Source organism: Tamandua tetradactyla, chromosome 11, assembly GCF_023851605.1.
Source record: "Tamandua tetradactyla isolate mTamTet1 chromosome 11, mTamTet1.pri, whole genome shotgun sequence".
NCBI lineage: Eukaryota > Metazoa > Chordata > Mammalia > Pilosa > Myrmecophagidae > Tamandua > Tamandua tetradactyla.
The window spans coordinates 40,117,217-40,134,499 of NC_135337.1; the positions used below are offsets into that span (position 1 = coordinate 40,117,217).

Consider the following 17,283-nt stretch of genomic DNA (forward strand, 5'->3'; position numbering starts at 1 on the left):
ACCTTTGCTAGTTCTTGGCATCCTGCCCTTGTTTTACAGGGCAAGAAATAATGATACTGCTAATAATACTAATAATGATACTAATTTTTATGTGAGGCTCTTGGAATAATTATTTTGTTTGCAGCTCATCATTAGTTTTTTCCTGACTACAACTGTGAAGCTCCATTTTCTTTTTATTTTTCGTTTTGGAAAAGCATTAGAGAAAAGTTGAAAAATAGCACAAAGATTTACTGTCTGCCCTTCATCCAGATTTCCCAAATGCTAATATTTTACCACATTTGCTTTGTCACTCTTCCTGCACATAAATATTTCTCCTGAAATGTATGAGAGTAAGCTGCAGACACGATACTCCATTACGTCTAAATACTGATGCATGCATTTCCCCCAGTTAAGAATATTATCCTGTACAATATTTAAAATTAGGAATTAACATTGATACCCTATAACTTCACATTTTGTCAATTGGCCTAATGTCCTTCATAGCAGAAGAAAAGCTTTGTTCCTTTTCTGTTCCAAAATATCACATATTGCATTTATTCATGTATTGTCGTGTCTTTTTAGTCTCTTTTGATCTGAAACAAAATTGGCTTTTTTTTTCTTTTTCAAGCTTTTATGATCTTTCCATCTTTGAGGAGTAGAACGTTGCTCTGTTGCTCACATTGGTTTGTCTGTTTCTTCACAGTCAGGCTGAGGTTATGTGTTTTGGGCAATAACATCGCCCACGTAGGTTGTGTCCTTCTCAGAGCTTCCAATCCGGACGTACCTGGTATCCATTGATATTAACTTTGACCACTTGCTTAGGGTGGCTGTATCTGCCAGGTTCTTCATGGAAGGATCGTTCTTCCCGTTGTAACTAATAAGCACGTTGTAACTAATAAGCACGTTGTGGGGACACACTTTGAAACTTTGCGATTACATTTTGCCCATTTAATTTTAGCATCTGATGTTTGCCTGAAGCAATCACTGCTTGTTCTCTCATTGCCCCAGATTGTATTCACTTGGACCTTCAGGTTCTCGCCAGAAACACTCAGGACTGGAAGAACTCATCCTTCTTCAGACTAGAATTTTCTCGGTAAGTTTGTTTTTAAGTCTCTTCTCCTGACGGTGTGGGGAGCAGTGCTGTAGAACGCAGATCCTGTAATACCTCCTGATATTTTAAATTCAGGCTCTTACAAGTTGAAATCACCTTTCGCCTCAAAGGCATTGACCTACAGACAATTCATTCCCGTGAGCTACCAGACTGCTTTATTTTTCAGAACACAGTAAGTGTCTTTGTTTACCTAAGCCACTTTTTATGATCTTTCTCTGTTCCCTTTGTCAAACACGCCAGCCTACAGATGAGTTAAATGCAGTTATGTTTCAAAGTTTCAACGACACTTGATGGCATTGCTGATTCAGGGGCTATTACTTCTGAAAATGAAGGGAACCCTTTGCAGTGTTTAAAATTAGATTTCTGGGTTGAAAAGAGGAGCTTTCACAATTGACTATGACCTCCTACTGTCCTCATATATTAAAAAAAAAATTGGTTATAATGACTGTTTTACACCTTTAAAGGAAGATCTTTGCAAATATGTAGCACAGGTTTTCAAACCTAGAGGCAGAAATTGCCATCCTGATATGAAGGCCAGTTTTGCAAAGAGTGCTTATTAGTTTTGTTTTGTGGGGGGGGGAAGTGGGGGGAGTGCAATAGAAGGAGACTGTTTTGTCTCTTGTTGACTCAAGCTGTTGACTCACTGGCTGACCTTCTTCACGTTTCATGGTTATTTTTTGGTTTTTTTGGGGGGGGGGGCGGGGAGAGGGCAGATGCATGTTCTGGGAATCGAAACCAGGTCTCCCACATGGAAGATAAGCCTTCTACCACTGAACCACCCTTACACAAATGGTTTTTTTGAAGCGCTAAGCTGAAAGTTGTATGTATCTGTCTTACAGTAATTCAGAAGGGGCCTTCATTCAGTGGTATTCAACAAATAGTTAATGAGTCCCAGCCATGTGCTCTAGAGACACAGAGGCCCTAGGGAAGCCTGGTGGAGGAGACAGACAGAAACACAAGTAAATAAAGAAATAAAAGTAGGGTTTTATGTCACAGGGTTTTAAGTCACGGGATTTATGATTTCTTAGGTCATGGAAGCAATGTGGGTTAGAAAAAAATTGGCTTTCCATTTTGTTCTTCTTTTGACTTCTTTTTCCTTTAAGGGTCTAAAGGCTTGAGAAAAGAATCTTGGGGACTCTGCTGGGGAAATGGAGACCTTGAATGCCCAGGGCTAATAGAGGTTGCTTATAGGTATAGAAACGAGGCCCATGTGGTTTAATTTCTTGAACTTCTGGTTTGCTCATATCGATGTCTCGGGTCACATGCAGGTGCATGTGGGTTTGATCACAGAGCAGCAGTGCATTCAGTTATCCGAGTTCTTTACCTGCGAATATTTAAGATTCCGTGACACGTATTCAACCTGGGAACCACTTGGTCTATGTTGTTCATATGTTTCACATGATTGAAAAGTAATGTGGAAGATTTAGGGGCCTTTGGAAATCTTTAAGTTCAGTCTGCAGCCTTGGAGCAATGTTTGTTGTTTCTGAGACTATCACTTATGGCTCTTGAAGCAAACAGAAAAACAGTTTCTGCCTAGTAAATACCTGGATTCACACCCAGAGCACTAAATTGAAACAAATGCTTTTGAATTCCATTCGGTGTAATAAATGAGGTCATAATATTCACTTGTCAGAGGTTAGAGAACTGGGGGTTTTGTTCCTGGGACTGGTTGTCTTGTCTTGCTCTAGGATTTTTCTGAATCAGAGATATAAAATCCTGGATTTAGAAAAACCTCATATATTCATCCATTAAATCATATTTTTTCACGAATGATAGAACATTGAGAGCAAATCGTGCAAAGGACATTTACATCTGCATAAATCTCTTTAAATCAGCAAGCTGTTGGGATGACTTAATTTTTTAAAGCAGAATATATTTAACAAATCATACTTTCTGTTGGCTTGTAATATCTTCATACATTTATGTCTCTAGATTACCTTTGACAATAAAGCTCACAGTGGCAAAATCAAAATCTATTTTGACAGCGATGCCAGTATTGAAGAATGTAAAGACTTGAACATATCTGGATCTAGTAAGTATGTTATATGCTTGCTCATTGTGGATTAGAGATGACTTTTAACACTTTATTCTGTGATTGGGGTGTTGAGTGGTATATTTGAATGGTGATAGAAAGAAAGGGCTCCAGGAAAACTACATTTAGGGCATTAGATTCTGTAATGCATGTCCCAGAGCTTGCATTTTTGCTCAGTCAGCTCATGTTTGTTACATGCCTCTTATGAGAGGCAGCATGGCTTGGTGGTTAGAACTCGGGCTCAGCAGCCACGCTGCTCTGGGTTCAGATCCTGGTTCTGTTTCCTTTGCCTGTGATCTTGGACAGTGTGATAGATTGAATCAAGCCCTAGTCCCCAATCCTGTGAATGCAAACTCATCTGTAATGGGATCTTCAGTCCTAGCCCTGGTTCTGAGGTATGGACCCATTCGTAAAAAGGATCTTCAGAGGTCCTATTTGGATGAGGTCAGATTGAATCAGGATGGACCTTAATCTAGTATGAGGGGAGTCCGTATAAGCAAAGAAAATTTGGATATAGGAACATGAACCACAGGGGGGCATAGAAAAGGGCAGATGGCATGTGATGGAGGCAGAGGCTGGTTTCCAAAAGCCACCACCAGAATGTTACAGACTTCAGAGAAGGCACCGCCTGCCGATGCCCACTTTTGGACCTCTAGCCTCGAAACCGTGAGCCAATAACTTCTGTTGTTTAAGCCCACAACACTGTGGTATTTTGTGATAGCAGCCCTGGAAACCAAGGCAGCCAAGTCACTGACACCTCTCTCTATCTCGGTTCCTCTTTCTACAATGAGGATAACAATAGTACTTACCTTCTTGAGTGTTGAGTACTAAATGGGTTAGTTGTGAAACAAAGCGTTGAGAGCAAGAGTGGGTAGCTGGGCATTACTAGGTGCCTTGAGAACAGAAAGAAAACGCTGTAGTGAGTGTTTTAGTTTGTTAAAACTTCTGGAATGCAATATACCAGAAATGAAAGGGCTTTTAAAAGGAAATTTATTGGATGAGTCTGGCCCTGGCACTGTGGGATCAACAATGCCATCCTGACCAAAAGAGGGAAAAGAAGTGTCGCTCATCAAGTATCAGTGACCGAGAGAGTTCAAATAGAGTAGCCTATGTACTTTTTTCAGTGGGAAAAATGTCGGTTAGTATCCCTGAAGTGGCACCTTGATATTCTCCAAAAGTTCAGTTACTTCCCGTGGCCTAGTAATTTACGGCCAGACACAAAGCATCTGGCTCTACAAGGATTGGGGGCCGCTGCAAGCATTCTGAAGACTGCATGTTTTGGTAAAGAATATGGAGGGCTTCCATCAGTCATCCTTGGACATGATGTGCTGAAATAAGCAGAGCCTTCTGTGCCTCTTTGCTTCCCCTTCCACTGAATGAGCTTCAAAAGCTGCCTTTTACCTGGTGAATCAGTCCTGATTTCCTTCAGATCTTTACAAACTTTTTCTTTTCTAATGGATTCTGTCTTTGAGTCATCCATCCTTTGACAGTAAAAAATGAGAAATACCAAGAGTTTTTAATAATGCCTTGTATTGGATAAGCATTCTCTTAATATTAACTATCATTTTTAGTTTTATTCCTATCACACTTTAACTGTCCTCACCTCACACTTTTTCTCCCTGACTCTTGTGAAGTTGTAAATTTTTTAAGGTAGTGACTAGTCTAATTTGTTTATGCCTGCAGTGAAGCAAGGGAGCAGTTTTGTCTCTTTGTCTCTTGTTCAGCTCTGTATTCTTGATGCCTATAAGTCACTGGCACTCGTATGTCCTCGGCAAATATTTTAAATATGAATGAATACCTACTAGTTATTTTTTTGTGGACTATCCTGTATAAGAAAGTTTGGGTCACATCCAATACGTCTCTGAATTGAGAGACCTGGCAAACCCTTAGCCCTTTCCTATGTCTGATTCCTTATTACAATTTCGACTTTGACTGCATTCCATTAGGCGTTGTTGCCTTTCAAGACTCAGTTTCCATGTCAGCAAAATGGGGCCAGTAGCAACTGACGCTTCTTTCTCTTCATCTTTTATCGCCTGTTCCTTCTCCAGGGATGGTTTAATGGGCATGTTTTCCTCTAGTGTATGGAGCAGAAAAGTGCATTCAGGGTCCTTGGGTTGTCACCCAGGTGTGTTGCAGTAGCAGAGTGCACCCTCTGGAAACAGCCCTGCCCATTTTGGCAGCAAGCCTGCCCAGTCCTGGGGTGCTTCCGGTATTTTTTTTTTTTTAATTTGAAAGTTCTATTTAACTGAATTTTCTTTTGACCAGAGTATCAGAACACAGTAAAAGTAAAATACCTGTAATTCCTAATTATTTTAGATTTTTTTTAAAAGCTAGATTTAATTTGTAGCCTTAATTGCTTTTAAGTTGTATAACTGGTTCTGATGATAATGTTTTTAGTTAGCGATCTTGTGGGTTTACAGAAAAATCATGCTTAGAATACAGGATTCCCATATAGCAGTTCTGATGGTAGTTTTAGTAGTTCCATTAGCTGTCATGAGCCTTTGATCAGAATACATAGGTTTTTATAAACTATGGTAACATGTAGAACACAAAGTTTCTATTTTAACCATTTTTAAACATACATTTCAGTAGTATTAATTACATTCATAATATTGCGCTGCCATCACCACCATCTGTTACCAAGATCTTTCCACGACACTGATCAGAAACATTGTACTTATTAAGCAGTAACTCCCTATCCCCTTTTTCCCCTGGCCTCTGATCACCTGCAATCTACTTTCTGTTTCCATGAATTTGCTTATTCTAGATATTTCATATATGTTGGCTTATACAATATTTTTTCCTTTTGTGTCTGGCTTATTCCACTCAACATAATGATTTCAAGGTTCATTCATGTTGTAGCAGGTATCAAAACTTCATTTCTTTTATGGCAGAATAATATTCTGTTATATGTATATACTACATTTCCTTATCCATTTAACCTGTTGAGGGACTTATGGGTTGTTTCCACCTTTTGGCTGTTGTGAATAATACTGCTGTGAACACTGGTCTGCATGTATCTGTTCAGGTTCCTGTTTTCAGTTCTTTTGGGTGTATTTCTTGGAGTGGAATTGTGGAGTCATATGGTACTCCTGTGTTTAGCTTTTTAAAGAACTGCCAAGCTGTTTTCCACAGCAGCCTTACCACTTCACATTCCTACCGACAATGTACAAGGGTTCCAGTTTCCCTCTCTTTGGAGAAATGTCTGTTCAAGCCCTTGATTTATTTTTAATTGAGGTGTTTGACATGTTGGTGAGTTGTAGCAGTTCTTTTTATATTCTGGATATTAAATCCTGGTCAGATATTATGGCTTGCAATTATTTTCTCCCATTCCATAGGTTGTCTTTCCACTTTCTTGATGACATCCTTTGATTCACAAAGGTTTTAAATTGTGATGAAATCCAATTTATCTATTTTTTTCCTTTTGTTGCTCATGCTTTTGGTCTCATATCACGAAATCATTTTCATACCATGACAAGGAGGTTTTTTTCCTTTTTTTAAATGCTTTTAACTCTTATGTTTAGGCCTTTAATCCATTTTGAGCTGATTTTTGTATATGGTGTGAGGTAGGGGTCAGATTTCATTGTTGGATATTCAGTTTTCCCAGCACCATTTGTTAAAGAGACTATTTTTTTCCCTATTGAATGGATTTGGTGCCATTTATTGAAAATCAATTGACTATTGAGGTGTGGGTTCATTTCTAGGCCCTCAGTTCTGCCCAACTGGTCTATATGTCTATCTCAATGTCAGTACTACAGTATTTTGATTACTGTGGCTGCCTATTTAAGTTTTGAAATCGGTAAGTATGGGATCCTCAGTTCTCTTCTTTTTCAAGATGGTTTTAGCTGTTCGGGGCCCCCTCGCAATTCTATAACATTTGATGACTGGCTGTTTCATTTATGCAAAAAAGCTGCTGGAATTTTGATAGGGATTTCATTGAATCTGTAAATTATTCTGTTTAGTATTGCTGTCTTATACTATTAAATTATCCACGCCATGGACATAATATGTCTTTTCATTTACTTTGGTCTTCTTTAATTTCTTTCAGCAGTAATCTGTAGTTTTTAAAATATAAGTCTTCCACTTCCCCAGTCAGAAATCACAGCTTTGGTTTCTGTTAAAAAGTAGTTATGATTCTACCTGATACATTCCAGAGTATGTTGAGTAGATAATTTTAAAGTATTGGCAAAGTACCTTGAGGGACTGGAGAAAAATATGGAACTATTAAACTTTCCCACCTGGGAAACCCTGAATATTCTCTCAATCATTAAGGACTCCCATGTGAATAGGCCAAAGACTTGATCTTGAGGGTTGCTCTTATAAAACATTTCTATAGCTGAGAAGCTATGCCTATCTATAATTATGCTTAAGAGTTACTTCCAGAAAGCCTCTTTTATTGCTCATATATAACCTTTCTCTCTTTAAGCCTAACTCTGCAAGGAAAATCATTACCCTCCTCCCTACATGGGGCATGACACCCAGGGGTGAAAGTCTTCCTGGCTACATAGAACATGACTCCCAGGGATGAGCCTGCCCCCGACACCATAGAATTGATAAGGCTTTTCTGAGCAAAAGGGGGAAAAGAAATGTAACAAAATAAGGTATTAGTGACTAAGAGTTCAGGTAGGGTTGAGAGGCTATTCTGGAGGCTACTCTTATGCAAGCTTCAGCTAGATACTGTTAATTCCTACAGTTTGTCAAACCCCAGCCAATATCATTCCCATTTAACCCTAAAGAACATCTAGGGCTCTATGTGAGATTTGCAAAAGTTTCACACACTGAGCTTACGTTCCAGAAATTTATAACCTTCAGATGGTTCTTAGGCCAGGTAAGTCCTAAAACCCAGAGGGAATAGCCTCTCCAAAAACATAAACTAGTTCTATCCCCTTATCCCATATTTTTGACACCCCTTTTCAACATGAAAAAGTTAAAATGGTCATGGCTCAAATATCCGTTAAGATTGGGAGAAGGGTCAAAGGAGAAGAAGGAGTTATAATAGAGAAGATAGGATTCAACAAATGTTATGTGCTGGTTTGAAACTTTTGTGTACCCCAGAAAAGCCATGTTCTTTAACTCTTATTCAATATTGTTGGGTGGGATTTTTTTTAAATACATTTTTATTGATAAATCTTCACACATATACATTCCATACATGGTTTACAATCTGTGACTTACAATATTATCACATAGTTGTGTTTTTTAGAACATTTGTATCACTCCAAAAAAGGAAAAAAAAAGAAAACAAAAAAACTCATCATACCATACCGCTTACCCTTGCCTCTCATTGACCACTAGTATTTCCATCTAGCCAATTTATTTTTGTCCTTTGTCTCCCCTATTATTTATTTATTCTTTATACATATTTTTACTCATCTGTCCATACCCTGGATAAAAAGAAAACCGACAGAAGGTTTTCACAGTTGTTGGGATCTTTTTATTAAGTTTTTCTCCATGGAGATGTGACCCACCCAATTGTGGGTGGGACCTTTTGATTAGGGTTTCCATGGAGTTGTGTCTCCACCCATTCAAAGGTGGGGTTGCTTACCAGAGTCCTTTAAGAAAGAAGCATTTTGAAAAAAGCATTCGCACCAACAAGAGACCTAGATGTTTGGAGATACAGAAGGAAAACACCCCGAGGGAAGCTGTTTGAAATGAAAAGCCAAATGTCCCAGCAGACATGCCAGCCACCTGCCTTCCCAGCTGACAGATCCCATTGGCCTTTCTTTGGGGTAAAGTATCTTTCCCTGGATGTCTTAGTTCAGACATTTCTATGGCCTTAGAACTATGAACTTGCAACTTAACACATTTCCTTTTTAAAAGCCATTCTAATTCTAGTATGTTGTATTCCATCAGTTTTAGCAAACTAAAACAGAGTATGACTACTGAATCACTATATTGATATTTCTTTTCGTCTCCAGTGTCTTAGAGTAGCTAGAAGGAAAAACCTGAAATTGTGGAACTGTAACCCATACCAAACTTTGAAATCTGTTCTATAACTATTTGTTAAAATGTACTTTGAAATTTGTTGCTTTTTGTATATGTTATATTCCACAATAAAAAATATTTTAAAAATTGGAACTGACCTAAGAAACCAAATTATAAAAGATAAATAAATTATAAAAGATAAATATAAAAAAAAGTGGTTAAGATTTCCCCAGTGGATATATTCTCCCTTTCTTTCCTTCTTCTCTCTGTCCCTCTTGTGCTGTCCCTTCCCCTCCCCATCACACACACACACACACACACACACACACACACACACACACACACACACACACACACACACACACACACAATTTTCCAAGTCCAAATATGGGTTGCAGTCGTTGTCTCTGGAAAAAGTTGACCTTTTCGAATACGAAATGTGGCTTGATATAGTCATCATGAAGATCAAAATGACTGAGTGAATTAGTGAAATGTGTTTTCATACCACTTCCTCCCCACAAAAAGCTTCTTAGAATTTTAGGATTTTTCTTTGCCTTGTGCTGTGAGAAGAGGAGCGCTCACTCCCTCTTGTGGCTAGAGAGGAGAAACACAAACCTCTTAGACACCCAAGTAGAAACAGTTTCAAATTTACATATGCTTCTCCTAGAGCTGCAACCTAAGAAATCAGATACTGTAATTAAAACACAAATTTAAAACTAAATGATACTATGTGATAACTTCAAGCAGCTGAACTTCAGAAACCAGCTTAAGAAATGGACTTTTTCATATATGAGAATAGAAGTAGGACAAGGGCAAGGGTGACATCAGGTAGCATTCTTACGCTAGTTCCAGAGAGTTCTGAGGCTCATTCACACCGTGCATTTCACCCAAGGCGTCTCTCTCCCTTTCACCGTTACTCATAGTATCTCCAGGCAAAACATTTTCACGTGCAAACCTCATGCTCCTTTGGGATGTGCCACTAACTTTCACTTGATTTTATAAGTCTAGCAATTTGGGGATGAGGGGTTTGGGGGATATTGGTGGGGTGGGTCCCGTACCCCCATTGATGGTGATGTAAATGAGTGCGACAGGGAAAGGGGGGTTAAGTAAGTTTGGGGAGCCCTGGGTTAGGGTTAGACAGGCAGGTGGTGGTGTGTGCATGGGACTCAAGGAACCTTTGGAAAGACTGAATACTGTGTCGGATTTCTCTAATGGAATTGACAGGGTCATCTTGGAACTAGAGCTTTACAAACACAGATATAGGAAATGTTGCTCTGGCTGGAAATAACTTGGTTTCAATAGCATAATAAAACAATTATGGTGTTCATAAAATTTTTATGAAAAATTTTTTAGCACATGAAGCTGGTCCTCTCAATAAACAGAAGCAAAGCAGAATGTTATACTGGATTTTTTGTTAAGAGGAATGGTTTATCTTTCTAGGTCTGAGCCTCGGTTTTCCCAACATAAAGTAAGGCCCAATGCAAGTATTTTTAGAGAGAATTTGTTTTAGATATAGGCCATGTTGGAAGATTCTGGATGCTATCTTTGCACTTCATGTGCTTTTTGGTCCCATTTTCCCGAGAACTGTGCCTATTGCTTCTGCCCCATTCTACACTTCCGAAAAAAAAAAAAGGTCTTAGTTTCTAGTAAAGTTGTTTCCATTAGAATGGTGTCTTGGAATACCTTGAAATTTCTTAAGTCTAAAAGGTCTGAAAGTAAATGAAGCATGAGGTGCACTATTCTAGTAAACACTCTGCATAGATCATTTCATTTAATTCTCTTAACAGCCCTGGGAAGCAGGTATTGTTGCTTGCCTCATTTTTCAGCTGAGGAATCTGAAGCTTAGCAAGGTTAAATAATCTATCAATGAATTACATTTACTAACCGGCTCTGCTCCTAACCCACTGGGTGTGTGCTACATTACCCTCAGGCCCTTTTGCAGTGTCGCTTATGGATTGTCCTGTCTTTCCTTGGCTGCTTTCCCTCAGCACACGTCGCCGTGGAGCACTTTGACTTTGAGCCTCTCTGAAGGTCGCCAGTACTGTTTCTTCCTCCTCTGGCCTTCCTTCCCAGGCTCTTTCCTGAGCTCATCTCTTCTAATACTCAATCACTTATGCCCCACAAATCCTGCCCTGCCCACTTTTTGTCTCTGTGGTCTGAGTGGCTTCAGCTGCTACCCCAGGCCAGGTCTGTCTCTCTCTGTCCTGAATGCCCAGACTGAACTAAGTTTACCCAAGACAAAAACCAGGATCCATTCTTGGTAGGTCCTTCCTCCTTCTTCCTTAGGTCTAACTGAGACCAAGTTGTAACTTTCTTTGTAATCTTTTGTGACTTTGTGCCTTCTCCTTTCCCTCTGCTTCTAACTTAAATCAGGCCTTCCCAAGCTCTAACTTAGATTAATCAGTCTTCTCATGTTCTGCCGGATTCTTTTCATTTATTTATAAATATGCTGAAGCATTATGCTAAGCATGGGTGCTATCATGGTGAACAAAACACATGTGGTCCCTGCCTCACAGAGCTAGTCATGTGGTGGGGGAGATTGACATAAATGATAAATTAGTAACCACTGGAAGTGCTTGCTATTGCTATGTGCCTATGGCTGTGCGAGTGCTTTTCATATATGAACTTGTTTATTCCTCACAACAGTCCTATAATACAAATGTGATGGTGTTAAAGTATTTTATTTTTTGTTGTTGTCCTGTTTTTGAGGGGAGTGTTTGCTCTTTTTTTTCTTTTGAGGATTTTCCAGCTAGCACCAGAAAATCTGCTAGACAAATTCTAAAAGAGGTGCAACACTAAATGCACTTTTTTTTTTTTAACATGGGGTGTTTATTTTTTAGGAGGGGATGAGGAAACTTGGATTCAGGGTTTAAGCAACTTCCCCAAAGCTCCACCTTTTAGGAGTGCAGACCTTATAGTCAAACTATGGCTGCAGGGACTGAACCCTTTCTCACTTCACACTGGTCTGTGTGCCAGTCTGTGCTGCCTTTGAACACATAATTACAAGTTCAATAGCTGTCAAGAAAAGAAGAGTGGAAGGAACCTTGGTTGCATAACTGTAGAAGGGCTATGAAAGAATATGGGAGGGGGCTAACAGAGGTGGGAATTAGGAAATTCTGTTCTGAGGAAGGGGACATTTAATCTGAACCCTGAGGCTGGAAAGAAATAATTCAAACATATGTATAGGAGTAGGGGATGGGGAAGATGTTGTTCCAGGAAGAGAACAGCATGTGTAAAGTCCCTGAGGCAGGAGGGTGTCTGGGACAAGCAGGGAAGGAGGAAGAGAGTATGTCAGCAGTGTAGAAAGGGCAGGGGAAGAATGGAACAGCAGGTGGTGAGGCCTCAGAGGTGGGCAGGGGACATGTGGGCCATGGGCTGGAATTAGGAGAGAGGCTAAGTTTCATCTGCTCCAGTGCATCTCCATGCTGCTGTTTGTTCCGAAACAAAAATCTGCTCATCGCTGTCCTCCTTACTTCCAGTCCAAGGAGTGCTTTTGTTCCAGCTGCAGAGAAAGCTTATCAGATTGGCACTCTCTGCGTGGGAAGTGCACAGTGAGATTGCAAAGCAGAAATGGAGATTCTGAGTGGCCTTGTTTGAAATGATTTCTTCTCTCATCAGTGGTGAACTTGATGTCTGTGCCTTTTAAGTGAAAGAAACTTGAGAGTATCTCAGTCATTTCTCCTCTTTTGAGTGGACCTCAAATGGAGCATTCTCTGTTGAATTCTATGCTATAAATTTATTGAAAAATTTTAGTGTATTGAATTCAAATGTTTATAAATCCTTAACTCTTCACAGCAAGGAATGTTTTACCTTATTTATGGACTTTGGAATCAATGCAGCATGATTTATTTCTGATGTTTACCACTTTGTTTCAACCATGGACAAAACATTTACCATTTGAACTGCTTTTCAGACTGCCCTCCTTCTTTGGAGATTATTTCTCAGTAAGGTGTGTTTAACATTTGTTTTTGTTCCTCAGTTCAGAAAAATACTCAGTATGTCCTGGTGTTTGATGCCTTTGTTATTGTGATTTGCTTGGCATCCCTCGTTCTGTGCACAAGATCCATTGTCCTTGCTCTGAGATTGCGGAAGGTAAGTTGGCATTTTCCCCCTCCCCTCTCAGACCCCCTCTCACTTTTCCCAAACAGTGGCTGGCTGAAATTACATCATCCTCACTTGAGTAATTGCTGCCTCCCACCCTCTCCCTCCCTTTCCTTCCCCCTTCCCTCTCCCTCTGTTGACAAAACACATGTGATGAACTTGTTTAGTCCTCATAACAATCCTATCCTATAGGTGTAGTGGGGGATTGTTGTTGTTGTTTGGTAGTGGGGGGTGTTTGCCCTTTTAATGGGTATGAGGAAACTGGGCTGCAGGGTTTAAGCAACTTCGGCAAAGCTCCACAGCTTAGTAGTGCAAACCCCAGCTTCAAACCTCAGGTCCTCCCTCCCCCTCCCCTCCTTCCATCTCTCCTCCCCAGCAGGCTTTAATCAGCAGGCACAGTGAGTTAAAGCTCCTGCTATGACAGGTGGGATCAGATAATTATCCTGCCTAAAAAAAATGAGTTAATAAGGGCAGGCGCATGGTAGTGATCTCTGAAGCCTTTGAATGTTTCCAGAATACATGAGGCCCTTTAAATTCAGACGTGATCTTAAGAACAGAGTAATAGCACCTGTGGGTTTTATCTTATGTCTTCAAATTGGAAGTTCATTTTGACACAGAGACGTGGTAAATGGGTTATCATGAGGCATAGAATAGTTTATCCTATTTCTGAAATTGTTAAAAAAAAAATCTCCTCTGAGTTTCATTTTGTCTTTTTGCCTTCTTCTTACGAATATGTACTCCAGCTCTCCAAGTCTTATTCACACATGGTTTGTGGCATGTGTGTGAATGCGTACTGGGGTCAAGAGAGATAGGAAGGAATTGGAAAACCATTTGTGAGGCAAGGAAATAGTCTACACTCAGTTTTCCTTAATCCTTGTGAACTCACTTTGTAAATGTCCCCGTCTCTTAAGCCACCTCCCCCAAATCCTTCCTATTCTGAATCCAAGGCAGAGGTAGTAGTCTGTGGACGTGAGGGGGTAGCATTGGGAAGTGGTTAAGAACACACACTCTGGAGCCCGTCCACCTGGGTTCAAATCCTGGATGCCCCTCTGTGACTCAGTTTCCCCCATCTTTCCCTATCTGAAAAATAAGGCTGATCGTCCCTGCTTCATTGAGTTGTTGGGTTGAGTGGGTTGATGCATGTGAAGTATTTGGAACGTACTGTGTATTCGTTGTATTGACCAGAGTCCATTGGAGCAAAAGCATAAGGCATCCATTTAATGCTGCCTTTAACAGAGAAGGCACTTGAACGCTCACTCATTGCTGGGGTAGAATGTGAGGGAAATTGTGAGCCACACTCTCCACCCTTGAGGTGGATATATTGAGTTGGAAAAGGTACTGCTGTGTCATTTTACAGGCAGAGCACTGTTTTTTGCTTGCCTTCTCTTTCCGGTGGGCAGTGTGGTTTGTAAGAAATGCTTTTTAAAATGTTCACCATAGAGATTTCTAAATTTCTTCCTGGAGAAGTACGAGCGAAGTGTGTGTGACACTGACCGATGGAAGTTCATCAACGGATGGTACGTCCTGGTGATTATCAGCGACCTAATGACAATAATAGGATCCATATTGAAAATGGAAATCAAAGTGAAGGTGAGGTGCAGACCGTTTTATAAAAGGCAAAGCCCATTGGTCTTTTATATTTTTCTGGATGACATAAGGCATTTTAAGATACAAAATCCTTGTGAAGAATACTGTGGTTCTCCTGTTTTCTTTTCTCATACCCATACAAGGAAAGCCTTCTCTGACTTATTAATCCCTCATAAAGGTAAAATTGAATGGAAATTGATATCCTGTGACAGATGATATCATGAGCATCTCCCAGGAAGCTTACAATCAAATCAAACTTGGTTGAGTTGGCTTTGTTTATTTTTTTTACAGTTGTTTTTTGTTTGTTTTTGTTTTTTGAGGGGGAGGTGCATGGTCCAGGAACCAAACTTGGGTCTCCAGCATGGAAGGCAAGCATTCTACCATCTAACCACCTGTGTACCCAAGGCCTTGTTTATTTTTTTTTTAATTGCAGAAAGAGCAACTAACCTAAAAAGGGATCAGTACAAGTATGTCAGGAGCCAGTGGCAACAAGCCATGATTTATTCATTGCTTTTTTCGATGGGAGTGAAGGGAAGCACATATGAAGTGCCTACCAGTTGCCTGACAACATTATATAAGTTAGTCAGTATAGTCTCGTAGCAGTCAGAAGCCTTGGCTCCTTCCTCCCTGCCTTACGGCTCTTCTCTGTGCTATGCTGTCAATCAGCAAGTCGTACCAATTTTCCCTCCTAACCATGGCAGTGTCTCTCCAGTTCTTCCCCCTGACTGCCTTTCTCTCTGGTCTGGACTGCTACACCCAGCCTAATAATTGGTTTTCCTGCCTTTAGTCTTGTATCCCTCAGATCTATTCACAGCTGTACGAGGAGCTTTTCCAGAAATGCCTATCTCGCTGTTAAAATCCCTTCTGCCTCCATGGCCCTCCGCCATCTGGCTCTGCCTCCTGCTCCTGCCCTGGCTCTCACTGACCCACAGGTACTGTGCCTCTCCGACACCTTGCGGGTTCTCAGCAGTCCATTCACCAGCTGTGCTTTCTTCCAGCCTGCCCTCCCAGGTCTTGCTTTGCACTGGGGAAGCCCTTTGTGAGGGGGCGGGTGTTGCATCTCTCATTGCACTAAGTGCATTATAGTAGAGTTGTGTTTGTGTGTTTGTCCCCTCAACTAGACCTAAAATCCCTTGAGAGCAGAAACTCTGATAGCAATTAATGTGTGAGCTTTTTTCCAAAAGTAGCCAAATGGTATTGCTTGATATTTATTTATTTATTTTTACATGGGCAGGCACAGGGAATCGAACCTGGGTCTCTGGCATGGCAGCTGAGAACTCTGCCTGCTGAACCACTGTGGCCTGCCCTGTTGCTTGATATTTAGCAAATACCTTGCTTGAGTTTATGTTCTGTGATGCCTAGTTCAGTGATAGATGCAATTTCTGTTTCAGGATATTATTAGAAAAAAAAATTGGTATGGCCAATTGCAGTATTTAAAGGAAATGAGAAACTCATTCGGAAATGAGTTTTTTCTTCTTTATTCTTTTAAAAAATACTTTGCATTAGTTATAGGGAGGCAGGCAGTCCATTCTTTCCCAAACCATTTAAAGTGAGGCTAATGTAACTAATGCTGTAAACTATTACTTCTTTGAACAAAGCTGAATGGAGTAGAATTTTACTTATCTGTATTTTTACTTTTTTTTTTATTCCCAGAATCTCACAAATTATGATCTGTGCAGCATTTTGCTTGGAACGTCTACACTGTTTGTTTGGGTTGGAGTCATCAGATACCTGGGTTATTTCCAAACATATAATGTAAGGATGTGCCATTGGGTGGTGCCCCTGGGATTGAGACTCATTTCTTCTTTGGGTTCCAGTAAAATACCTCTAAAATATTATTTTTCATTTCTCCCATTGTGCTGATTTTTTTTTCAGGTGCTCATTTTAACAATGCAAGCCTCGTTGCCAAAAGTCCTTCGGTTCTGTGCATGTGCTGGCATGATTTATCTGGGTTACACATTCTGTGGCTGGATTGTCTTGGGACCATATCATGACAAGGTGTGTAATAAAAATCCTTCCTTTCATAAATTAGGTACTCGGGACCCTTAAAAACAGGTTTTCAGCACTTGCCTTCTTCCCATCTTTCAGCACACACCCTTCACATCAGTAAACACAACTTTCCATCCGTTTCCATTCCTTTTTCTTTTCAGAATATTGAAGTGACTTCAGGATATTGAACCAAAAATTGTAAGGGACTAGAGAACACATTGTATAGTCATTCGGGACTGGCTAAGTTGCAAACTAACTCAGCTGAGCATCAAATGAGAAATATTTGGACATGAGATCATTAGAGCAAAAATGAAAATTAAATGAGAAAAATTATTACAAATATTTCTAACTTTAAGTATTAGGGTTTTCATCCACACTCATTGGGGGGAATGAGGGTGGGAAGACTCAGCTCAGGATGACCACATTAGGCTTATGATCGAAATGATAACAGTTCTTGGCTTTGCAGGTGGTTTTGATTACAGCATCATCTTTGAGCCTTATTAAAGATCAGTATCTGAATTCTAAAACATTAGTGGGCTTAAGTCAGCATCCTTATTTC

At 40.1% G+C, this 17,283-nt stretch overlaps 1 protein-coding gene and 1 non-coding gene across 7 annotated transcripts in view; one reads left to right on the forward strand and one right to left on the reverse strand.

Moving 5' to 3' along the window:
* MCOLN2 (mucolipin TRP cation channel 2) overlaps nucleotides 1-17,283 on the forward strand; it is a 68,028-nt gene that overhangs the window by 38,265 nt on the left and 12,480 nt on the right. For 5 of the 6 annotated variants that reach the window (XR_013159365.1, XM_077120430.1, XM_077120435.1 and 2 more), the window contains exons 5-11: nucleotides 988-1,072; nucleotides 1,166-1,262; nucleotides 3,023-3,122; nucleotides 13,027-13,139; nucleotides 14,589-14,738; nucleotides 16,389-16,490; nucleotides 16,611-16,733. Coding sequence is in view for 5 of the 6 variants with exons in the window: in XM_077120430.1 (XP_076976545.1) it covers nucleotides 988-1,072; nucleotides 1,166-1,262; nucleotides 3,023-3,122; nucleotides 13,027-13,139; nucleotides 14,589-14,738; nucleotides 16,389-16,490; nucleotides 16,611-16,733 (770 nt within the window). In the remaining variant the exon portion in view is untranslated. The remainder of the gene's footprint in view (nucleotides 1-987; nucleotides 1,073-1,165; nucleotides 1,263-3,022; nucleotides 3,123-13,026; nucleotides 13,140-14,588; nucleotides 14,739-16,388; nucleotides 16,491-16,610; nucleotides 16,734-17,283) is intronic. The other variant, XM_077120434.1, reaches the window with a different exon arrangement.
* On the reverse strand, nucleotides 11,784-11,845 carry LOC143651092 (U7 small nuclear RNA). Its single transcript, XR_013159831.1, has one exon. It is a non-coding gene; the product is annotated as a U7 small nuclear RNA (small nuclear RNA).